This window comes from Artemia franciscana, chromosome 10 (assembly GCF_032884065.1).
Source record: "Artemia franciscana chromosome 10, ASM3288406v1, whole genome shotgun sequence".
Taxonomy (NCBI): domain Eukaryota; kingdom Metazoa; phylum Arthropoda; class Branchiopoda; order Anostraca; family Artemiidae; genus Artemia; species Artemia franciscana.
Genome location: NC_088872.1, coordinates 26,332,170 through 26,358,407, shown reverse-complemented (window position 1 = coordinate 26,358,407; position 26,238 = coordinate 26,332,170). Strand labels below are relative to the sequence as shown.

General features: G+C 35.7%; 1 protein-coding gene across 3 annotated transcripts in view; it reads right to left on the bottom strand.

The window, feature by feature from the left end:
• The window catches only part of LOC136031989 (calpain-C-like), a 50,735-nt gene extending 24,745 nt beyond the window's left edge, over window positions 1–25,990 (bottom strand). For 2 of the 3 annotated variants that reach the window (XM_065712051.1, XM_065712053.1), the window contains exons 1-5: window positions 25,775–25,990; window positions 18,190–18,330; window positions 13,542–13,611; window positions 3,419–3,686; window positions 1,186–1,441 (exon numbers count right to left, since the gene is read on the bottom strand). In XM_065712051.1, coding sequence (XP_065568123.1) covers window positions 1,186–1,441; window positions 3,419–3,686; window positions 13,542–13,611; window positions 18,190–18,330; window positions 25,775–25,831 — 792 coding nt within the window. In that variant the 5' untranslated portion in view covers window positions 25,832–25,990. The remainder of the gene's footprint in view (window positions 1–1,185; window positions 1,442–3,418; window positions 3,687–13,541; window positions 13,612–18,189; window positions 18,331–25,774) is intronic. The other variant, XM_065712052.1, reaches the window with a different exon arrangement.
• Window positions 25,991–26,238: the final 248 nt, after the last annotated feature.

Here is a 26,238-nt window from a genome sequence, read left to right as displayed (position 1 = left end):
TTGCAATTCGATGTGATTCTTGCTAGTGTTTGATTCATGCCTTTTGCTTTATCTATTTGGGATCATTTGCCATCTTGTGTAATTTTGCATGCGTTATAGATGCTATAGATGAAAACAATACGATCACCCGTGGGAAAATAGGATGCAACTTTTGCTCTTTAAATGCATATTAATGAGAAGTCACCAACATGAAAAATGCTTTACAAAATTAAGTTTCTAACCGAATTTTCTTAAACTCACGACCTATCTAGATAATTTTCATAATTTCAGTTTACCAATATATAATTTTATAATAATGATATTTCATAGATAATAATTTCAGTGTACCAATTTTCAAATAAAAAACATAGAGCCGTTTTCGAGAAAAAAAAATACATAAATACATACATACACAATTGCTCACTTAAAGAGATTAGATCTAAGCATTTAATAAAACACATGACAATGGCTAATTACATTTTTCTTACAGAGAAAATAAATGTCCAACGTTTCGTCGGAACAGATACGAACAAGAGTGTCATAAAACCCTTCAAACGTTAAGGAAAGAAAATCGTTAACAACAAAGGCGGTGTTCAGATACGAATACTTTCAATTTGTACCTTCTTGTACATCAGTTATGTTTTTATCTTTTTCGTTAAAAAAGAGCTAGTTTATCTAAAGAAGAAGAAGTGTTATCCTAATTAATATAATCCTCATTTTGAAAATTTCATTCTATCTTAACTCCTCGTTTTTTCATATTTATAATCAAAGAAATAAAAGAGTAGAAGAGTCTTAGATAGCTAAAAAAAAAAAAAAACTTCATCGGAAAAATGTAAAAATTGCATGGCCTTACAAATTTTAGAATACTTGTAACACTTACAAACTTTTTAATGATTTTCCGTACGACTCAGCTGTTTCCCTTTCGTGCCTCAAGGACTCTTGGTGAGAAAACCGAATTGACAAAATGAATTTTAGTGTACTATATAGCACCTACCATTCGTGGTCTTCCAACAGAAATAAATATTTAGAACTGATCAATTTTCTAGTCAAAACCTTAATAAGAGAATACCGTCTGTTTTAGAAAGAAGTTCCTTTCTTTATTTGTTTTTTTTTATTAATGAATAGCATAAAGAATAGCAAAATACACGAAGAATAGCAAAATCGAAAGAGATTCAAACTACAACTATTATAAAAAAAATGTACTACCACTTCAACACCCAGGACTTTATAATTTATTCCAACTAGAAGGCCATTGTCCAGTTTTTCGATTTTACTTCTTGAGCCGTTTGAGGTTTGAATTGTAGCTGTAACAACAGATGTGGCACTTAGAAGTCGATTTAAAAGTCGTGCTGCATTAGCAGTTTCATTTTTGATGGGGATACTCTCTGTTATTCCACCTGTAAGATCAACAAGTCCATCCAAGGTTGTTCCATACTTCAGAGCCTCGTAGGAACCGTGTAACCTAAGATGAGTAAATTACACATAAAATATGAGTCTATAAGAGCAGAAAGCGGCCGAAATAGGTGACAAAAAAGGCTATAAGTTTTTAGCCAATCTTAGTGTCCATTAAGAAAATCAAAAGGCAGTCACCATTCAGTTACCGTTGTTGGTTTACTTATTAAAAGACAATTCATCAAGGAAGATTAAATAATTGTTCAATCACCTGTGGGAATTTGCAATGGCAAATTGTTGTCCATTTTGAAAATTAGGAAAATCGTAAATCAACATTCTGAAACGCTGAGAGATAAATACTGACTAAAAAATTACTCTTAAACATCCCAACCCATCGTAGCTAGTTTGAGAGTTATTTATGTTAAAGAGCATTTTTGGGCTAATTCCGAATGAGATAATGTTTTCACTAAACGGAATGCTCTAATGTTGCAATTTGTTTGTAAAAGCATATCCCAAATAATCTCTTCCCAAAAGATATTACTCCACTTTCTGGTGTCTTATTTTCTGAACCAAACAATTTATTGTGGATAAATATTGCAAAATAGAAATCTCACGTCCTCACAGATTGGAATCTCATAAAAAAAAATTACAAACCTACATAGAATTTCCCACGAGGCTTTTGCTCAAACATAAGTTCATACACTGACAACACAAGTCATCCTTTTTCACCAACAATCGGTTAGCAACAACTTCCACATGACATAAAAAACACATTAATTGGGAGAGATATTTTTTCCTTTTTTTTCTAGGAATATAATATCTATAATCCAGGATATTTCAAGACTTTTTTTGCGTCCTCCCCCATTTAAATCTTTCTTAGAAGATCGAGAGAGATGATGCATTCGAACAGAGATTAAAAGTTCTAGTGCCCCCACGCCCCTTTCCCCCAAAAAAATGTCCATTCAAAATTCTGAGTCCCTCATTTTGTTTAACATAGTTGAAAGATCCAATAATTATGGATTTAGGGGTAACATACCCTCCCCCCCACAGTACGTGGGGAGAGGCCTCTAAGTTATGAAATTTGCCCATTGTTTACTTATAATATTTATTATTAGGAAGTATACAGACATTTTTCGGGGGATTTCGTACTTGGGATGGGATTCAATAGGGAGAATTTTCCACGGAATTGGGTTGAAATTTCCAGGGAAAAATTTACACTGGGGGAATTTGACAGATTCCATGGAATAGGGTTGAAATTTCCAGGAGAAAATTTACACTGGGGGAATTTGACAGAATTTCTATACCAAATTCTTTTTATTTGTCTTACCTTCTTTTTGCCAACTCAATTTTGCATGTGGAGATGTTCCGGGGTAATTATCCGGATTTTCAATGTGCTTGTATTTCTGCGAAAATATTTCCACGGAAGGGAGGATTTCCAGAGTGATGGAGAAAACGATTAGAAATTAAAGTCCTTTCCAAATGAAAATGTGCTAAGGAGAAATTTTCATACTGAATCGTCCGCAAGAAATTCTACGGGTGGAGGGGATTTTCAGCGAGGATGAAACTGTCCAGAGGGAATTTTAGGGGGGCGCATTTTGCATTGAAAAAAATTTCCATGGAGAAGTTTCCCGCGAGGGGGGGGATTTTCTTGGATGGTGAGTCAGATTCACCGACATAATTTGGAAAACGATCAGATATTAAATAAAAAAAACAAGTTTTTTTTAAAATGGAAGTATGGAGCAACATTAGAACTCACAACGAACAGAAATTTATGCATGTTTACATCTAATCTTCAGAAGTGTAGAACTTACTAAAACAACCAGTGAGGAAGATTTTCTTTAATTTTTTTTTTAAATAGCGAGCACATGAAGGACAAGAAAAATTTCAGTTACACTGTTTAAAGTATGATACACTGTAATTATATGATACTTCATGGTTGAAATCAAAACAATTTATCCGCAAAGAAGCAACAAAACTGTCGAAACTTGACCGATCACACTTACACATATAAGACAAAAAAGTTTTTATTTATATTAAAAGGATTTACTTTGCATAGGCCTTCTCTAGAAGGCAGGGCCAAAACTGTCCGGAAGTTTGGCAGTGAGCGAAGACAAGCTTCCCATTAAACGTTGGTAGTCGATCATCGATGACAACTTCTACCCATTCGCCACACCACCATATCCGGAATCTAAAAACCCCGCAGTAAAGATCTTCCAGTGAGATGTCTTCAAAGCTTTGATCAGCGGGAACAACACGGTAGAAAAAGCCTTTGAGGAGATACAGAGTTCCAATGCAAGACACGAACCAGCGGTCTCCTAGAAGGGAATTCAGTACTAGAGATTTTCAGAGATCAAATCTTTTAAGTCCACTTCTAATAGTTATGGCGAGTTTAGACAATGATTGACTATTCACTTTGTACACTTCCTAAAACTAATGGAAATTACAATGAAAGAAGGAACAAAAAAACGAAACAATAGCAATCCAACGAAAAATCGGGTCAAATTTAAAATTCGTAGATATTTACAGTGAATGAGCAGATGAAACCTGAAATATATAGAAACTAAATGAATGATCAAGTTAAACTTAAAATGAACAGAGATTACAACAAATAAGAGCGGGACAATCACCCCCTAAGCCCTCAATAGGCCAAGCGTCATTTGAGCTTTGATGAGAGGAATTTTTAGTTTCAGCAGTGCATTTCCATTTGCCGTTGCATCAACAACAACAGAATAACAAATACAACAGGACTAAACAAGATTTCCAAATAAAAGCTACCAAAAAGAAGAATAGGGATTTCCCCCCAGCCCCAAATTGAATACCCAAAAAAGGTATTCAAAAAAGAATTTCATAGGACGCTAATTTTTGTCAAAACTCTTCTTTTTAATTCTATTTTGTCCGACGATATGCAAAATCAATGCTCAAATAAAACTTTTAAAATGAGCATTGGGTATTTTTGAAGCAAGCTCTTTACTTTATCTCCGATTTTTTTTTCTTTGAAATTGTTTTGTCTCGGATCCACCTACACGTTTTCAAACAGTTCGTGGTAAGGAATCAAACAGTCTGTGGTTACGAGCTGTATGTAGGGAGCGACCCGGCAGGCAACCGAAACCCTAAAATGCGGAATTTTGATGCCAATAGATACATCAAAAGAATCGGATTTTTATGCTAATTTCAAATATAAGTTTTGTTAAGTTTAGTCTTACCCATCAAAAGTTGCGAGCCTGATAAAATTTGTCTTATTTTCAAAAAAAGGGAAACACCCCTAAAAGTCTTTGAATCTAAATAAAAATCACACCATCAGATTCAGTGTATCAGACAACCCTATTGTAGAGGTTTCGTGCTCCTACCTGCAAAAATGTGAAATCTTGTATTTTTTTTACCAGAAGAAAGATCAAGAAAGCGTGTTTATTACTATTTTTCATCCTAGGGGTGATCGTATTGACCCAGTGGTCCTAGAATACCATGAGAGGGCTCATTAGAACGGATATTTAAAGTTCTAGTCCCCTTTTTAAGTGACAAAAAAGGGAGGGTAACTAGACCCCCTCCCTCGCTCATTTTTTCCCAAAGTCACCCGATCAAAATTTTGAAATAAACATTTCGTTTAGCATAGTCAAAAAATCTGTTACCTATATCTCTGAGGATGACTTAATCCCCCACAGTCCCCGGTGGAATTGCTGCATGTTATGAACTTTGCCCGTTGTTTACATATCGTATTAGTTATTGGGAAGTATACAGACGTTTTCAGGTGGAATTGTCTCTGGGGGGGGGGTCGGGAGGAGGAGGTTACATGGAAGGATCTTTCCATTGAGTTTTTCATGAGGGAAGGAATTTTCCATGAAGGGGGTGCCGGATTTCCCAGAATTATTTAAAAACGATCAGAAATTAAATTAAAAAAAAAAACAGTTTTTTTCAACTGAAAGTAAGGAGCAACATTAAAACTTAAAACGAACAGAAATTATTACGTCTATGAGGGTGTTCGCCCCCTCGTCAATACCTCACTCTTTACTTATAAAGTTTATCAATAATAAAGTTTATTTTATTATTTTCAAAAGAGCTATTTATTCTAATTAAACGGTCTTTGTGATTCAGGGGTAATTCTTAAAGAATTGGAACAAAATTTGAACTTTAGCGTAAAGAGCGAGGAATTGACAAGGGAGTGAACCTCCTCATATACGTAACAATTTCTGTTCATTTTAAGCTTTAATTCTACTCCTTACTTTCAGTTGAAAAATCTTGTTTTTTTATTTAATTGTAAATAAGGATATACTCGGCCGCATAGAAACTCTAAGAAACGGAATTTTGAAAACAATAGATACATCAAAAGAACTGGCATTTTATGGTCATTCAAGATACATATAGTAATGAAATTTAACGCTAGCCAACAAATGCTACGAGTCTGAAAAAATGTGCCTGAATTTAAAAAAAGGGGGAAACACCCTATAAAGTGAAGGACTTTAAATGCAAATCACACGATCAGATTCAGCACATCAAAGAACACTATCGTCGAGGTTTCAAGCTCTTATCTAAAAAAATTTGGAATTTTGTATTTTTTGCCAAAAGAAAGATCACGGATGCGTGTTTTTTTTTTTTTTTTTCCATGGGTGATCGTAAACTTTCATGTTTCGATCACTAGAGATATATCGTGACTGTGTTTCAATTACCTCTCTTTAAGAATTGTGCTGTATTACAGTTTCGGCATAACCGAAGATTTCTTTTTCACGACCCCCTCTTTCAAGAGTTTTTTTTTCTTTTCGTTTTTCCCAAGGTTTTTCTTTCTAAGATCGGGTCGAAACTTTCATACGATATAACCTCTATTCTAGAAACACCTTAGAGGAAAAATAATCTTAAAAAAATTTTCTAGGCGGTATAGGCCCAAAACAAAGATTTTAGGGACTCGCAATTTTTCTGTTGGCATCAAAATGGTTTTAAAAATAATTTATGAGAGTGGCAATTGTTATTTGGAAAGAACGCTGAAAGGCGAACCGAAGGGTCTACTTATAATGCAGCTGGCGAATTAATTTATAATTTAAGTACTTACCGGCTTTATACCATTTTGAAAACTAGTTGAGCAGGACTACTGAAACTTTGAGAAAAGGATCCAGAACCAACTTGTAAGAAATCGCTTTTTTCATGTGTAAATTAAAACAAAACTTTTCCCACAAAATAACCTTTTCAAAGAAAAGTAAAGAACTACACTGAATTTGCGACAAACAGAAATAACAAGAGCTAAGAGCTCATATGGCACTTGTGACGAGGGAAGAAGAGCTAAGAGCCAAGAGCTCATATGGTACGAGCTCTAACAAAATTCTAAGAATCAATAGATTGATTTAAAAGGAAAATCAGAGGCTTAATGCCTGTCAGGATTTAAAATAAGAGCTCTGAGTCACGATGTCCTTCTAAATATCAAAATTCATTAAGATCCGATCACCCACTCGTAAGTTATAAATACCTAATTTTTTCTGATTTTCCTCTCCCTTTAGCCCCCCAGATGGTCGAATCTGGGAAACGACTTTATCAAGTCAATTCGTGCAGCTCCTTGACACACCTACCAATTATCGTCGCTCTAGCACGTCCAGAAGCACCAAACTCGCCAAATCACTGAGCCCCTCCCCCCAACTCCCTCAAAGAGAGCAAATCCAGTACGGTTACGTCAATCACGTATCAAGGACATTTGCTTATTCTATCTACCAAGCTTCATCCCAATTCCTCCAGTCCAAGTGTTTTCCAAGATTTCCCCCTCCAATTCCCCCCAATGTCAAAAGATCTGGTCGGAATTTGAAATAAGAGCTCTGAGACATGAATTTCTTCTAAATATCGAATTTCATTAAGATCTGATCATCTATTCGTAAGATAAAAATACCCCAATTTTCACGTTTTCCAAGAATTCCGATTTCCCCCTCCAACTCCCCCCAATGTCACAGGATCTGGTCAGAATTTAAAATTAGAGCTTTAAAGCAGAAGATCTTTCTAAATATCAAATTTCATTAAGATCTAGTCACCCTTTCGTAAGTTACAAATACCTCAATTTTCAAAATTACCCCCCCCCCCCCAACTCCACCAAAGATAGCAGATCTGGTCCGGTTATGTCAGTCAAGTATCTTAGACAGGTTTTTACTCTTCCTATCCAGTTTCATCCTGATTTCTCCGCTTTAAGTATTTTCTAAGATTTCCGCCCCTCCCCCCAACCTCGCCCCCCAATGACACTGGATCTGGTTGAGATTTAAAATAAGAGATCTGAGTTACGAGATCCTTCTAAATATGAATTTTTATGGCGATCCGATCACTGCTCCGTAAGTTAAAAATAGGTCATTTTTTCTAATTTTTCAGGATTACCCCCCCCCCCCAATAGAGCGGATCCGTTCCAATTATGCAAATCACGTATCTAAGACTTCTTCTTACTTTTCCCACCAAGTTTCATCCCGATCCCTTCAATCTAAGCGTTTTCCATGATTTTAGGTTCCCCCAACCCCAAACTCCCCCCAATGTCACCAGATTCGGTCGGGATTTAAAATAAGAACTTTGAGACACGATATCCTTCTAAATATCAAATTTCATTGAGATCCGATCACCCGTTCGTAAGTTAAAAGTACCTCATATTTTCTAATTTTTCAGAATTACCCCCCCTCCCAACTACCACAAAGAGAGCGGATCCGTTCCGGTTATGTCAATCATGTATCTGGACTTGTGTTTATTTTTCCCACCAAGTTTCATCCCGATCCCTCCACTCTAAGTGTTTTCCAAGATTTTAGGTCCCCCCCCTCAGAATCCCCCCCAGTGTCACCAGATCTAGTCAGGATTTAAAATAACAGCTCTGAGACACGATATCCTTCCAAACATCAAATTTCATGAAGATCTGATCAACCGTTCGTAAGTTAAAAATACTTTGATTTTTCTATTTTTTTCGAATTAACGGGCCCCCCACTCCCCCCTCCAGATGATAAAATCGGGAAAATGATTTCTCATGCTTCTCGACTATATTGTTTGCTCATCCCCCCTCCCAAGACAGTCGAACCGGGGAAGAGACTATTTCTAATTTAATCTAGTCTGGTCCCTGATACGTCTGCCAAATTTGATTGTCCTAGCTTACCTGGAAGTGCCTAAAGTAGCAAAACTGGGACCGACCGACAGACAGACCGACAGACAGACAGACCGACAGAATTTGCGATTGCTATATGTCACTCGGTTAATACCAAGTGCCATAAAAACAAATAATGATTCAGAGTGATAATGAATATAAATCATTGTTAGTAAATAAATACAACCCAAAACAAACAGAAATTACAAAGATTAATAGAGTCAAACTTATAAATGAACAGAAGCTACTAAAAATAAGAGTTTGCGTTAGTTCCTTAATACTCCCTAGGCCTTGTGCTGCCTATTCTCCCTAAGGAAAATTGTAGCAGAGTTGCCTTATGATAAAAATGCACAGATATAACAGTTGGAACTAAGAAGCATATATAGGAATTGTATCAAATCTCCCAGTGTAAAATTTCTTCTGCAAAGTACACCCCCCGGAAATTTCCCTCTCTACGGAAAATTCTCCATATGGAAACCCACCTGAAGCACACACCCCCCTTCCAAATAATGGGTGCATACTTCCCAATAGCAAATACTATAACGCAAACAATGGGCAAATTTCATAACTTACAGGCCTCTCCCCATGGACTCTGAGGGGTCTTAGTACCCCTAAAGAACTTTTTGATCAACAGAAATACGGCGTCGGAGTCCCTGTAAAGGTTCTAAAAGGAATGGCAAATCGAATGACATATTTTCACATAGTTCGACTTCACGCTATGTCAACCTCTAAGACCATGGACGAAACTGGGGAAATTGGTGGCATGTATGGGCAGAAATGGTCATACTATTTAAATTTAAACACAATATAGCTTGTAGTCTACAAAAACAAAAAGACTAACAATCGAGGGGTAGATGTTGGACAAAAACTAATGTACACGACAGGAAGTTGCTGACGCATTGCTGATTTTTCCTTGTATCTTCAAACTGTCGCGATTTTCGGGGGGAGGGTATAGTTTCAATATTACCTAGTATAGCAATACCCAAAGGTTAAAAAGGTTTTGAAATTTTTTCGGATGTATAAGAGAAAACCAATATTTTAAGAACTTGAAAAATTTCTGCTGCAAAAAGAGGCTTCCTAAAGGAATTTCCATTTTTTTTCTCACGACATAGCCTCGATATCCATTAGTTTTTAAACTTCGGTTAGGAATAACTGTGATTGGGTCTTTACTACACTGTAGCTACTGCTTCAATTGTAAAATAAAAAGTCGGAACCACTACAGTAACAAAAATAGTTATCAGTGAAATCCCATAATCAGCTTTAACTGCAAACATACATGTACAAAACATTCAGTATTCCTGAATCAAACGTAAATGAATTTTTATCACTAGGGAGTTTTTTTTCAAAACTCACTTTTGACTGTTCAACTGGATAATGGTTCATCTGGATAAATATTTAGAGGGGAATATTCCAGAGGGGATAGTAAACATCTGATTAAGGGTTTTCGAGACCATGGAAATGTCAATGATCCACTCTTTATGGCTCTTGACCATTTCATTCCGGGATGAAACATAAGTTTCATTTTTGGTCAATCCACTGCAATTTTCGAAAGATTTCAGCTATTTTGGAAATTTATATAAATTTGTTTTCCCAATAAATTTCCACTATTAAGATAAACCATAAAAAATAGTCACCATTCCTGGATCAGCTTTAAATGACTAGGTTTTGATGAAATCTTGATATGAAAAGACAAAACACTTGGAGACATTATTCCAGAACTAATAATTTCGTTCATAGGACCTTCTTGCTAGGAATGGAACCACATACAGCATGAAAGCAAGAACTGGAGTAATTTGGTTTTAAGAGCTCCTACTGAGCAACATCATTATTTCAACTAGTTTTGTTTTGTATACAAATCAGTTGCAACCGTAAAAACAAATTAATTCTACTATAAAATTGTATTACTAAGACCGTAAATCCAAAGGGAAAGTTAACGAAATGGCAAAGGTTAAAAACACACTAAAAAAACTACTTGTTATCTTGTATACTTGGAACTTTAAGATGACAGCTTGGTTAAGAAAACCCACTGCCAGTAATAAATGAAACAAATAACTATAAAGTTTTCTTACATGGCAACATGTCTGTGCCACAATAAAATTAAACCACATAATAGGTTTGGTGTACACACACATTTTCTGAACGTACGTTGTTATTAAATTATTCTTAGTGGCAAATCTATTTGAAAAAGTAAAATTCTAGCTTTTCTGAAACTGAGATTGCGATGAGCAAATAAAGACACCTGAAGTAAGCTATGAGGTTAACATTAATTTATGCAATAATATTGGAGTAAATGCTAAAGGAGTAACAAGAGCCAAGAGCTCATATGGCACTTTGTGACGAAGTCGGAAGAGCCAACAGCCAAGAGCTTCTTCCCACCAAGTTTCATTACGATCTCTCCACTCTATGCGTTTTCCAAGGTTTCTGGTTTCCCCCTCTAACTCCACCCAATGTCACCGGATCCGGTCGAAATTCTGAGCTCTGAGACACGAGGTCCTTCTAATGATCAAATTTCATTAAGATCCAATAACCAGTTCGTAAGTTAAAAATACCTCATTTCTTCCAAATTACCCGTCCTTCCACCCCCCCCCCCCCAGATGGTCAAATCGGGGAAACGACCACTTACAATTAATCTGGTCGGGTTCCTGATACACCTGCCAACTTTCAGCGATCGCTATATTGATCACGTATCTAGTTTGGGATCTTCTTAATGTAAAAATTAGGATGGTCCAGGATTCGAACCCGAGACGTCTTGCACCATATTCTTCCCACCAAGTTTCATCCCGATCTCTACACTATAAGCGTTTTCAAAGATTTCGGGTTTTCCCCTCCAAGTCTCCCCAATATCACCGGATCCGGTCGGGGTTTAAAATAAGAGCTCTGAGACAAGAGGTTCATTTAAATATCAAATATCATTAAAATCAGATCACCCGTCTGTAAGTTAAAAATACATACTTTTTTCTAATTTTTCCGAATTAACTCCCCCAAAGAGAGCCAATTCAGTCTGGTTATATCAATCACGCATCTAGGACTTGCGCTAATTCTTCCCATCAAGCATTATCACGATAGCTCCACTCTAAGCGTTTTCCAAGATTTCCGGTTTCCTCCTCCAACTCCCACCAATTTCAGCAGATCCGGTGAGGATTTAAAATAAGGGCTCTGAGACCCGAGGTACTTCTAAATATCAAATTTCATTAAGATCCAACGAACAGTTCGTAAGTTAAAAATACCTCTTTTTTCTAATTTTTCCAAATTATAGATTTGGGTCCCCCCCCAACTCCCTCAAAGAGAGCAGATCCGGTCCAGTTATGTGAATCACGTATCTAGGACTTGCGCTAATTCTTCCCATCAAGCATTATCACGATATCTCCACTCTAAGCGTTTTCCAAGATTTCCGGTTTCCTCCTCCAACTCCCACCAATGTCAGCAGATCCGGTGAGGATTTAAAATAAGGGCTCTGAGACCCGAGGTTCTTCTAAATATCAAATTTCATTAAGATCCAATGAACAGTTCGTAAGTTAAAAATACCTCTTTTTTCTAATTTTTCCAAATTATAGATTTAGGTCCCCCCCCCAACTCCCTCAAAGAGAGCAGATCCGGTCCAGTTATGTCAATCACGTATCTAGAACTTGTGCTTACAAGTTTCATCTGGATCTCTCCACTCTAAGCGTTTTTCAATATTTCCAGTCCCCCCCAACTCCCCCCAATGACGCTGGATCCGGTCAGGATTCCAAAAAACAGATCTGAGTTACGAGGTCCTTCTAAAAATCAGACTTCATTAAGATCCGATCGCTCGTTCGTAAGTTAAAAATACCTTATTTTTTTCTAATTTTTCTGAATTACCCCCCCCCCCCCCCAACTCCTCCAAAGAGAGTGGATCTGTTCCGGTTGTGTTAATCACGTATCTAGGACTTGTTCTTATTTTGCCCACCAAGTTTCATCCCGATCTCTCCACTCTAAGCGTTTACAAAGATTTCAGGTTTCTTCCTTCAAATCCCCCCAAATGTCACCGTATTTGGTCAGAACTTAAAATAAGAGCTCTGAGACACAATATCTTTCTAAAAATAAAATTTCATTAAGATCCGATTACCCGTTCGTAAGATAAAAATACTTACTTTTCCTAATTTTTCCGAATTAACCGTCCCCCACTCTCCCCTCCAGAAGGCCGAATCGGGGAAACGACTATTTCTAATTTAATATGGTCTGTTCCCTGATACGCCTGCCAAATTTCATCGTCCTAGCTTATCTGGAAGTGGCCGAACTAGCAAAAACTAGCCGAATCTACCTTTTTCGTAAATCATACTAAAGAAGGGCGGAAATTGGAAAAAATGATGTTATTATTAAAACAAACTTATATCCTAAAGTATAACAAAGCAACATAATTATCTACAATGATATTTGTTTAATGACAAAATCATGAAACTAGCTGTTGAACTTAGAATAGAAAAGTAATACAAAACAGTTCAAATATACAAAATAATCTCATTGAGGAACAAGAACCTGGTTTGCTGCTTATTTAGTAAGCATTGGGTCAATAATAATCTTATGACATCCACCCTATTCTGGAAAACCTTTTTTTGTATTTGAAAAATAAACGATAAAATACAATTACAAAAATAATCAAAACACGAAAGAGAAACGGTCCTTCCAGATTAAAATATCAAGCTGTAAATACGTTTTTTCGGTACACACACACACACACATATATATATATATATATATATATATATATATATATATATATATATATATATATATATATATATATATATATATATATATATATATATATATATATATATTACAATACTTCAGCATCGTATTTTTTCTGACAACAACGAAAAAGAATGATCCAGCAAGACACGTACATAGCCTCTTATTTATTTACTAGTACAAATAAAGTTGAAGACAAGGCTTGTCGCTAACTTAGCCTTAAATAATTTCGATTTTTAACAAAAACAAGGATCTTAACGCCACTGGAGCTATTAATTCATGAAAAATCTACTAATAGCATAATATCTTTAAATAATAGATAATAATTGCCACTTTCTAAAAAAAAAATCATTCCAAAAACGAAATGCTGAATGTTAAACCTCACCTAATTTTCCAGGTGTAACATCAAAAGGTCCTGGAGAATCCTTAAGAAATATTGGATTGTCATGGAGCTCCTAAAAAAGAAATAGTTAACTATAAGTAAAGCAAATTCTATTCGAGTATAAATAAATTGATTTTTATATTGATTGATCTTTACCCGTTTATAATTTGTTATCAAATTAAAAATTGCACACTTTTAGAAAAAATAGTTAACAATTTAAAATAATTCATAATTTAAATATGCATAATGAAAATTATCAGGAAATTCAACATACCTGACAAGAAAATACGGAGGGTTCAAGCTCAATTGTATGAATATACGGCATTCTACCAAGAAGAATGGTAACGTGGGCGTTTTTCTTGTTTTTTTTTTCTTTCTCGTCTTTTTTTAACTACTTCTCATCCCGGTGGTGATGATATCAAACCAGCGACCATAGAATATCGGAAGAGGAATCATTCCAACAAAAATTGATTCCAAAGAAAAATTGCATACTTTTAGAAAAATAAATTATAAATCGAAACAGTTCATTATTTAAATTCATTTGCATAATGAACATTATCATGAAATTCAGCATACTTGAAAAGAACGGATGTAGGTTTAAAGCTCCATTGTCGCAAAATACGACATTCTATATTTTACCTAGAGGAACGGTCACGGGGGCTTTTTTTCTTTTAATTTTATTTCTTGTCTTTAATTATTTTTTTTTTACTACTTCTTATCTTGGGGGTTATAGTATCAAACCACCGGCCATAAAATATCAGAAGAATACTCAATTCTAACAAAAAAATTAAATATACAGAGTCCTTTTAAGGGTCAAATGTGATCTCAGAGGGCAACCAACCCCCCATGCCCTTTTCCCCAAAATATATCCGACCAAAATTTTGAGATAGCCATTTTGTTCAGAATAATCCAAAGGGAAAATAACAATTCCTCCGGGAACGACTTACCCCGCCAAATCCCCTGGGACAAAGGCTGTAAGCTTTGCAAGTTGCCCATTGTTAATATATACGGTGTTTATGAAAGGGGTGGCCATATAAACCTTGAGGGGAGGTCATTTCATTGTAAATCCAAAGTTCTAGTTCCCTTTTTAAGAGTCAAAGGGAGTAAAGGGCAATCAACCCCCGCCCGACGACTTTTTCCAAATGCATCTGATCAAAATTTTGAGATAGCCATTTTGTTCAAAATGGTCCAAAGGTCAAATAGCTATGGCTCCAAGTTTGACAACCCCCCCCCCCCCCTCCCCGAAAAAAACCGCTGAGCAAAGGCTGTAAGTTATGCAAGCTTGCTGTTGTTAGCATATAAGGTTTTTTCGGCAGGAGGGGTCGTAGAAACTCCAGAGGAGCCTTACTCCATCGGAGATCGAATTTTCTAGTTCCTTTTAAAGGGTCAAAAGTGATTGGAGGGCAACTAGACCCCCACTTCCTTGTCCTTTTTAGGTGTCCTATCTTCTCAACACTGATCAAAATTTCCAATTGTAACTTTGTTCAACGAGTCAAAAGGTCTAATAGTTGTACTTCCAGGGATACCATAATCCCCGTTCCTCCGGGGCAAAGATTGTAAGTTATTCAATTTGCCCTTTGTTTATATGCGGGATATATTATTAGGAAAAGAAGAAATATTTGATCCTATGTGTATCCGAAAAGGCTAAGGGCACTAAGGTTAAACTGTAAGGTTGTTGAGGGGTATGTTATAATAAATCAAAAAGGCACCACGTGCACCCATTTTATCAAAAAGGAGGATCTGCAATATTTTAAGATCAGATGAGGATATTATGTTGAAACTACCAGGACATATGGAGGGGGTGTGTGTGAAAAGTGTTTAGAGGGCCGCCATCCCCACCCATTCCTTTTTAGTTGCCCTTTCTCTAAAAATATTTGATCATAATTCTGAAATAGACAAATTGTTTAATAGCCAAAATTTCCAACAACTATGCTTAAGGGGTGACGTAGCCCCCCGCAGCTCTGGAAAGGGATGACGAAAACAACAAAATAAACTGTGTGCGTGTTAATTGTAAGAAGGATTTCCTTAACGTCCAAAAACGGCTGAGGGTATTAAGTCGAAAAGTTCAGGGGATGTGTGAAGAGCTATCGAAGGGCAACCAGCCCCTCTTGTCCTTTTTAAAGGCTCCTTTTCCTCATCACATATAAAATTTTTCTTTCAGTAAATTTTTGTTCTAAACAGTCAAAAGCTGTAGTAACTATGCCTCCAGGGATGAAATGCCTCCCAGCCACCAGGGCAAGGATTGTAAATTATGCAATTTGTCCTATTTACATGCAGGATTTATAATTTGGAAAAGGCAGGAGGTATATTCTATGCGAGTTCGAAAAGGCTGAGAGTATTAAGATGAAAATTCCGGGAATGTTGAGGGGCATGTTAAAGTACATCTAAAGATACTATATGCATCCTGTTTGTCAAAAAAAGGTACTAAAATATGACAAGAACAGCTGAGGGTGTTAAGTTTAAACTTTCGGGGCATGTTGTATTGGATGTTAAAAATTGGTCGGATGGGAACCAGTTCCCCTCCCATCACCTTTTCAGCTGCCCTCCGTCCAAAGATATATGATCAAAATTCTGGAATAGCAATCTTGTTCAAAATAGTCGAAAAGTCAAATAATTATGCCTCCAGGGACGGCTTAGGCCCCCGCAGCCCCTATGGCAAGTTTTGTAAGCATTATAATTTGCCCATTGTTTATATCAAGCTTGGTTATTCGGAAAGGAAGTTGTGTCTGATCCCAAGTCTCCAAAAAGACTAGGACTATTAAGGTAAAATTTTTGAGAAAACGTTGAGGGGGATGTCAAACAAAACAAAAACATACTATATGCAGGAGGGTTGTCAAAAGAACATAACAGCAATATCTAAGGAAACCTAAGGGTATTAAGTTGAAACTTTAAAGGCATGTTGAGAGGGACGTTGAAAAATGAACGAAGGGTACCCCCCCCTCTTACCCTTTTAGATACTCCCTTTTACACTGATAATGATCTTAAAAAATGTTCTGAATAATCACAAAGTCTAATAGATATGCCCCTGGGGATGCCATGCTGTCACAGCCCCCAGGATAAGAAATGTAAATTATACAGTTTGTCCATTTTTACATGCAGGATTTATCATTGGGAAAAGGTGGCACTTTTGATTCTGAGTGCGTCCTAAAGGTATTGAGGTAAATTTTCGGGAGAAGTTGAGGGGTATGTTGAGCTAATTCAAAAGAAATTATCGGTATCCAAGTTATCGAAAAGGCGTATCTGCAACATTTTAGGAACGGGTGGTCTTAACTTGAAACTTTCCGGGCTGCTACTACTACTACTGCAATTATTGCGACTGTAAGTGACACTGGCTGCGACTGAAATGTGACAACTTCCAACTGCGACAACTTACAATTATGACTTCTCCTTACAATTCCTACAACATCTATATGCGTTTACTTTCAGGGAGTGTTGAGGAGAAGGTTGAACTTTGAAAGTTTAATGTTGAAAAAAGCGTCACTTTGATGTTTTGATACTTTGATGAAATTTTGGTGTTGAAAAAAGACTTTGATATTGACATGGGGAATGTTTAAAAACTTAACACTTTGAGAACAAAAAAGAAAAAGAAATCAAACCAAAAAACTTTTCTAATTTTTTTTTTAAAGAAAAGTAAAGAGCAATATTAAACTTAAGACGAGCAGAAATGAATTCCTACAACAATTCAAACTTAAAACGATCAGAAATTAATATTAAAGAATAAATGAAACCCAAAATGAACAGAAATTAAAAAAAAACAATCATAGCAAATAAAAATACACCAGGTTCTAATACAAATGAATAAATAAATCTTAAAACGAGTAAACCTTAGATTGAATGTTCAAATCAAGCTTTAAAGGAACAAAAATCCCTACAAACAAGAGTTTGAGAACTGCACCCTTGTCCCTCCCCTAACTGTAAAAGTCTAAAGCCTACTGCGTCATTTGCGCTTTACTGTAAACGAATTATATAACAAATATTTTCTTTTGTTCTTACAGCACTGAAAACAAAAATATAATTAAAGTGAAATAAATGTTGAATTACTGAGCAGCAATTAATATAATTATATATCAAATATTTAGTTTAATTTTATTAGTTCTTTCCAAGGACTGTTAAAGACACATATAGTTTTCATATAGTTGATCTTTAGACTTTGGCAGTTAGAGGAGGGGAAGGGGAGCAGTAGCCAAACTCTTGTTTGTAGTGGTTTTGTTAGTTGTGAGCTTGGCTTAAATATTCAATTTAATTTTAACTCGTTTATAAGATTTATTTTTACTTTGTTATGATTGTTTATGTAAATACTGTTCGTTTTGTGTATCACTTAGTGAAACATATCTTTGGACGGCTGTCCCATCCTCAAATCCTTGCTCTTTACGCTTAAGTTTGACTCTTTGTCACAGCTCTACTTTTTAAAGTAATAAAAATGTTAGTGTAAAGAGTGAGGTATTGAGTAAAATAAACACGGACAGCCCCTTTCATATACGAAATAATTTCTGTTCGTTTTAAGTTTTAATGTCGCTTCTTACTTTCAGTTGAAAAGAACTTGTTCTTTTTTTTATTTAATTTATTAATATACAATGCATTCTTGGGAATAGCACAACCGAGCCTTAGCTTTTAAATATATCTTAAGTTCCAGTTAGCATAAATTACTTACCTTAGGTCGTTTCCACATAAACTGAAATGGCGGGGTTTGATGATAAAAAACCGATGATTGGACAGCCGGAAATTCAGGATCTTCCCATAATATTTCGTGCTTTTGACAACTCTTTTTGATCTTCTCATACTCACTGATTCCCTAAACATAAAAAAAAAAAAAAATAGTATTATACTCAGTTGTAATATAGCACACACACACACACAAACACACACACACACACACACACACACACATATATATATATATATATATATATATATATATATACACATATATATATATATATATATATATATATATATATATATATATATATATATATATATATATATATATATATATATATATAGACATACTGGTGTGGAACAGCAATAAACAAGGAAAAGTTGGAAAGTAACCTGACAACCAAAAAATAGCAAAGAAAAAAAAATGCTAATAAGTTCTTAGTGCTATGATTTCTCTATATACATTACAAATAGTTTTATTCTGTCGATTAAATAATAAAAAAGGAAATAATATGAATAAACAAATATAAAAATAAGTAATTCTTCTTTGAAGATACAACTTTTTTTAGATACAACGAGTGGTTCCAGAACCATATGCCTACACTCCTCCAGCCCCTAAGTGGCAAGGGGATGGGGTCCGGGACGTATTTTGTTCTAAAATAATGTATGGAACATTTCACAATTCACAAAAAAAAAATTAAAAAAATAGTGAATTAGCTGAAAAATAATCATATGTAAGACAGAGAATCATGATTGAAATAAAAATGCCTGATTAAGGAACTGAACCCTTGCCGTTCTCTTTCAAAGTCTAACACGCTAGTATCTGAACTACGGCAGCTGATGATCGAATTCAATCTCTTTGTTCTTGTAGGACCAAGTTGTGTAACTTACAGCCCTTTTCCCAAAGATTACATAAAAAAAACTAGTTTTTTTAACTGAAAGTAAGGAGCGACATTAAAACTTAAAACGAACAGAAATTACTCCGTATATGAAATGGGTTGTCCCCTCCGCAATCCCTCGCTCTTTACGCTAAAGCTTTTAATTGTTTTAAAAAGCAGAATTGTGGCAAAGAGTCAAACTTTAGCGTAAAGAGCGAGGGATTGCGGAGGGGACAATCCATTTCATATACGGAGTAATTTCTGTTCGTTTTAAGTTTTAATGTCGCTCCTTACTTTCAGTTAAAAAAAACTAGTTTTTTTTTATGTAATTTCTGAACGTTTTTGAATGCATGTTTGATTTTGGCTCTCCACACATAAATTATTAAAATGAAATTTGCATATTAATTTTTTTTTTGGCTAAATGGCTTTCTCTTAGTTTTGATGAGACGATTTTGAGAACTAAGGGATGGTGAAGGAGGCCTAGTTGCCATGCAATTTTTCGGTTACATAAAAAGGCAACTATAAATTTTAATTTTTAACGAATTTTTTTATTAGTAAAAAATATACGTAACTTAAGAATTAACTTACGTAACAAACTTTTATATTCTTTAATTTTTATTATGTATATGAGGGGGTTTGTACCCTCGTTAATACCTCGTTCTTTACACTAAATCGTAAGTTTTGTCCCAACTCTTTAAGAATGACCCCTGAATCAGAAAGGCCGTAGAATAAATAGTTGAAATTACTAAAAATACTATAGCATAAAGAGCGAGGTATTTATCTCCTCCTAAATACCTCGCTCTTTATGCTAAAGTATTTTTAGAACCCCTCATATGCGTAATAATCTCTGTTCGTTTAAAGTTTCAATGCTACTCTTTACTTTCAATTGAAAAAACTTTTCCATGTTTATTTTTTCATTGTTTTTTTATAGTAATTTTAGAAAATCCTGCGCCCTTTTCATTGAATTTCTGTTCCCCCATGACATATTTCTCCAAGGAAAGATCCTCCAACATAGCCCCCTCCCCTCAACCCCACCCCCAAAACCAAAAAAAAAATCCCCTGAAAACGACTGTAGACTTCCCAATAACCATTATTATATGTAAACACTTGTCGAAGTTTGTAACTTGCAGCCCCTCCCCCAGGGACTGTGGGGGAGTAAGTCATTCCAAAGTCATAGTTATTATGGTGTTTGACTATGCGGAACAAAATGACTATCTCGAAATTTTGATCTGTTGACTTTGGAGAAAAATGAGCATTGGAGGGGGCCTAGGTGCCCTCCAATTTTTTTGGTCACTTAAAAAGGGCACTAGAACTTTTCATTTCCGTTACAATGAACCCTCTTGCGACATTCGAGGACAATTTGGTCGATACGATGACCCCTGGGGAAAAGAAAAAGAAAAAACAAACAAACAAACAAATAAACACGCACCCGTGATTTGTCTTCTGGCAAAAATACGAAATTCCACATTTCTGTAGATAGGAGCTTGAAAATTTTGCTGTAGGGTTCTCTGATGCGCCGAATGCGATGGTGTCGTTGTTAAGATTCTGTGAGTTTTAGGGGGTGTTTTCCCCTATTTTCTAAAATAAGGCAATTTTTTTCAGGCTCGTAACTTTTGATGACAAAGACTAAATTTGTTGAAACTTATATATTTAAAATCAGCATGAAAATCTGATTCTTTTGATGTATATTTTAACATCAAAATTCCATTTTTTAGAGTTTCATTTACTATTGAGCCGGGTCGCTCCTTACTACAGTTCGTTATCACGAACGGTTTGATTATGGCGAGCTCTGTCATCACCAAAAGCATAGTTATTGGACCTTATTCAGAAAATGCATTTGTGATTGGCTATTATAAAACATTGATTTAATAAAAGCTTCTATTCTGAAGAGTAGGATTATTAAACTATATTTGACGAAGCTCAATTTTTACGAACAGGAGGAAGGGAGGGGGCACGTCAAGGAATAGGCATTTGGAATTTTGAGATTCACTTATTTGTTCTTCTATGAATTTTCTCCTCTTAAGAACATTCGATATTTTAAAAACAATTTTGGGAGCCCCAACGTCGGCTGACCGTGTTAAAGAGTTCATATGAATTCTCTCAACGGACTAATGAGACTTACTAAGGAGGCTGATAGGGGGAGTGGACGAGGAGTTCTTGTAAATCTTCAGTTAAAGATTTTTGACCATAGCTATTACAATGGTACCGTTTTGTACTTCAAAGCTTTTCCACTTAAGAAGTGGCACCAAAACTGCCGTTTTTAGTGCTATATGGTACTTACGGATGGTAGAACTGATAAAAAACACGTAGATATGAGGAATAGCTTTCAAATGAGCCATTAAACATCTCTTTAAGAAGTTTTGGATGCCCACTAGCTCCAGCTTATCCGCTTTGGAAATGGCACCAATAGTGCCCTTTTTAGTGACATTTGGCCCTTGCAGATGGTGGATTTTATAAGTAAAACGTAGATATGGTCACTATCTTTTATATGAGCTATAAAAAAAATCCGTCTGCGATGTTTTGGTAGTCCACTAGCCCCACCCCTTTAGAAATGGCATAAAAAGTACCATTTTAGTGCCATACGGTGCTTGCAGATGGCGGAACTATAAAAGCACGTAGATATGAGAAATAGCTTTTGAATGGGCCATTAAGCATATCTCTATCATGTTCCGGTAGCCCGCTAGGACTGCTAAAAAAAAACCGGAGACAGATCAGTGCTACCGGTGCAAAACAGTGATTTTCCTTGCTGTTCAAAGAGAGGGACTGTAACTTCGCTGTATAAGGTTTTTGAACATGCTGATTCCAAAATTATACTTTTCTTCTTGATCTGACGCCATTTTCGAGGAGTTTCGGAGTTTTTTCCAAATCACCATAAATTTCTTTTCGCAATAGACTTTTACTTTTAAGGCGAACCAGAATACTAGTTATTATTCCTGAGTCAATGTCCGATGCAAATTTTTTTTAGCTAGGCAGGTTTTTTCAAAACATGATTTTTTAACTTTTGGTTACTACTGGTTGTGGTTCGCTCTTTACTAGGTTGCAGCTCTTGCAACCATGATTTGAAAACTTGTTTTTTTACTTAATTTCTATGAAAAGGTGCTAGAACTATAATCATATTTAACTGTTAAAAAAACAAGAACACACACACATACACAAGAAAAAAAACACAAAAACAACTCTGAAGTCCGTAACAGCGTTTTATAAGACCAATGACTTTAAAGTATTCGCACAACTGAGCCAAGTTTAAAACCACAAGTGAAGATGGGCAGCTTTCATGTGAGGATTTGATGGTGTTCCACGAAAAAATAAAATGAAACGTTAGCCTCATGCCAGGTATCTGAACTATTACTTCTACTACCAACAACAGCTCACTGCAGCACAAAGCGCAGGATTTAGTTTTACAGTGTGTTTGACAGTCTGCTGATTTTTTTTTTATTGGTATTATTTGGCATTATGCACCAACTATTGGTAAGAAATCAAACAGTTCGTGGTAACGAACTGTAGTAAGGAGCGACCCAGCTCAATAGTAATCAAAACTCTAAAAAATGGAATTTAATACCAATAGTTTCATCAAAAGAATCGCATTTTAATGCTGATTTTAAATATATAAGTTTCATCAAGATCAGTTATGCCCATCAAAAGTTACGAGCCTGAGAAAATTTGCCTCATTTTAGAAAAAAGGGGGAAACGCCTCCTAAAAGTCATACAATCTTAACGAAAATCACACCATCAGATTCAGCGTATCAGAGAATCTTATTGTAAAAGTTTCAAGCTCCTATCTACAAAAATGTGGAATTTCGCATTTTTTGCAAGAAGACAGATCACGGATGTGTGTTTATTTGTTTTTGTGTTTGTATTTTTGTTTGTTTTTTTGTTGTTTTTTTCAGGGGTAATCGTATCGACTGAGTAGTCCTAGATTGTCGCGAGAGAGATCATTCTAACAGAAATTAAAAGTTCTGGTGTCATTTTTAAGTGACCAAAAAAATTGGAGGGAGCCTAGGCCCCCTCCCACGCTCATTTTTTCCCAAGAGTCAGCGGATCAAAATTCTGAGATAGCCATTTTATTCATCATAGTCGAAAAACCTAATAACTATGTCTTTGGGGACGACTAAATCCCCCGCAGTCCCCGTGGGAGGGGCTGCAAGTTGCGACTTTGACCTGTGTTTACATATAGTAATGGTTACTAGGAAGTGTACAGACGTTTTCAGGGGGATTTTTTTGGTTTAGGGGGGAGAGTTGAGGGGGGTACGTGGGAGGATATTTCCATGAAGAAACTTCTCATGGGGGAAGAGAATTTCAATGGAGGGGCGCAGGATTTTCTAGGATTATTTGAAAAAACAACGAAAAATTAAATATGAAGTTTTTTGTACTGAAAGTAACGAGCAGCATTAAAACTTAAAACGAACAAAAATTATTACGCATATGAGCGGTTTACCTCCTCGTTATACCTCACTCTTTACGCTAAAGTATTTTTAGCAATTTCAACTATTTATTCTACGGCCTTTGTGATTCAGAGGTTATTCTTAAGGAATTGGGACAAAATATAAGCTTTAGTGTCGAGAGCGACGAAGATTGAAACCCCTCATATACGCAATAAAAACATACGAATACAAAAGTTTGTTACGTAAGTTAATTTGTAAGTTATGTATATTTTTTACTAATGAAAACTTTAGTAAAAATTAAAAGTTGTAGTTGCTTTTTTAAGTAATCAAAAACTTGGAGGGCAACTAGGCCTCCTCCCTCGCTCCTTTTTTCTCAAAATCTTCCGATTATTTGCAATTAATTAATACGCAAATTTCATATTAATTATTTATGTGCGGAGAGCCAAGATCAAAACATGCGTTAATTCAAAAACGTCCAGAAATTAAATAAAAAAAACAAGTTTTTTTAAAATGAAAGTAAGGTGCAACATTAAAACGTAAAACGAACAGAAATTACTCCGTATATGAAAGGGGCTTTTCTTCCTCAACGCCCCGCTCTTTACGCTAAAGTTTGACTCTTTCTCTTAACTCTATTTTTAAAACAGTAAAAAACTTTAGCGTAAAGAGCGCGGCGTTGAAGAGGAAAAGCCCCTTTCATATACGGAGTAATTTCTGTTCGTTTTAAGTTTTAGTTTAAGTTTACTAGGAATCAGGGGTATCAACTCACGAAAATTGGGAGGGCGGCAAAACGTCTTTCTCAAGATCTAGAGGGGGAAAAACTTGTGGCTTTTTCCATTTTGTTTAACGGAAAAGGCATTTATAAGAAAAATCCTCCAACACGGGTATTTTCAATATCCAAGAAGGGACGAAAAAATATGGGGGGGGACACACTCTCTGCCTCCCTACTAATTCATGCCACTGACTGAATTAGTGGGTGGATGTTCCTCTGATCCTGCTGGTAGATGCAAGGAAAGGTAGAATCGGTCTTTATCTACCTCGGTTCCCTTGATTGCAACGCCAGTACCGTTCTCGGGGGATCCATCTTCTGCCACAAACCTGTTTTAATTAATACCGTATATTTAAGACTAAGAGTCTGGAAAGTATAAGGTCATTTTCTAGCTGCCTCTTCTTTTGGCTACTATTTCAGTTTTACAATCATGAACAGTGGCCAGAAAGTGATCTAGTAGTCTATTCATAGGGCCCAGGGACCATAGGGAAATTCCGACTTTGCTTTGTTTAGGAAAGTGTGGTGGTTAAGGTTTATTAATTTGGGAGAAAGAAGATAATACAAAGAAATATACTTTTAGATTCTCAGTACTGCTTCAATCCTCTTTCCAAATATAAAAAGCTCTGCTTTCAAGATTGCGTCCCATCCTTCCCCTAACGGAGTTAGATACTGCCGCAGGCTAAATACAAAAGTTTACTAATTTTTGGGTGCGCCTTTATCTTTTGTGTTAATTTCTCATCAACAGTTGGTTCATAATTCCAAATAAAGTCAGCAATAAAAAAAATTGAGTGGAAAATCCTGCTAAAGGAAGGAAACGTGCAAACAATAAAAGTAGTACCATTAGATTCCTTATATTACGCTATTTCCAAATATTATGGTCGCTTTTCTTACAATAGATCCCCCACCACTGATGGTCCCATATATAGCCAGCCATAAGAATACTGGGTAGTTATGTCTTAAGGCCACCACACTCAAGTTCTCTCGAGATTTCTTATCGTGAACATGAGACAATAACAAGTTTTCATGGTCAGGTTGGGTTAGGTTAGGTTAGATTAGCTCAAAAAGTGCTTAAAATTTAATTTACGATAGAAGCGATTATTATATTCGTAAAGAGCATTAAAAAAAGGCATCGGGTGGTATGTTCACTTTATTGGCAAGTCAATAATATGAACAGTCACATAGTTGCCTAGGTTGGTTACGGTAGGTTGGGTTACATTAGGTTAAATAATGCGGTCTGGGTGGCCCCCTTCCATAGCTCTTTGTTGTAGTTTCCGTAATTTTGTTACTAAACTATTATATTTTCATCATATTTTGGTAGCCTATATTTCATTGTAATTAACCTAACTTCAATTCTTGAGTGTGGTGACTATAAGACACAAAAAAAGGAATCTAATTGTAGGCCTACTACTTTTTTATTAGCATGTTTCCTTCAGATGGGATCAACCACAAATAGTTTACCGTCTTTTTTTCTTTTCTGATTTCTACCCTTAGCCAGCTTTACCTCGCTATCATAGGGAAACAGCCTAGAAAATGAATTTACGGATAACCTACCATTTTATTTAAGTTACAAATACTTTCACTTCCATATCCACAAGTTTTCTTATCCATTTAAAATCAGATGCATGTCAAATCTCAGCAAAAGTATACACCAAGAATGGCTTGTAGTTAAAGTAACGAACATTATGCATGCTTTGAATTGAAACCTATGTTACGTCACTAGTGAAATCTTATTGCTTCTCTGCTCCGGGCCCATTGTTTTTGTCTTTCTGACCATGAAAAATGTCCATATTCTTGTTTTATACCCGGCCGTTCAGCGTAGTTTTCGCACGATTGTTGGAATGCCCGAAAACATGATGCAGATTTTATTGGTTTCTAGCCCGTTGCGAAACTTTCGATCATCTACAACCGTCATTCTCAAATCAAAATGGAGTGTAGCTGAGGGAGACAAGCCAAAATATATGCTAATTTTATCTTAATATTACAAAAAATATTACAAAATTTCAACCGTAGGTACA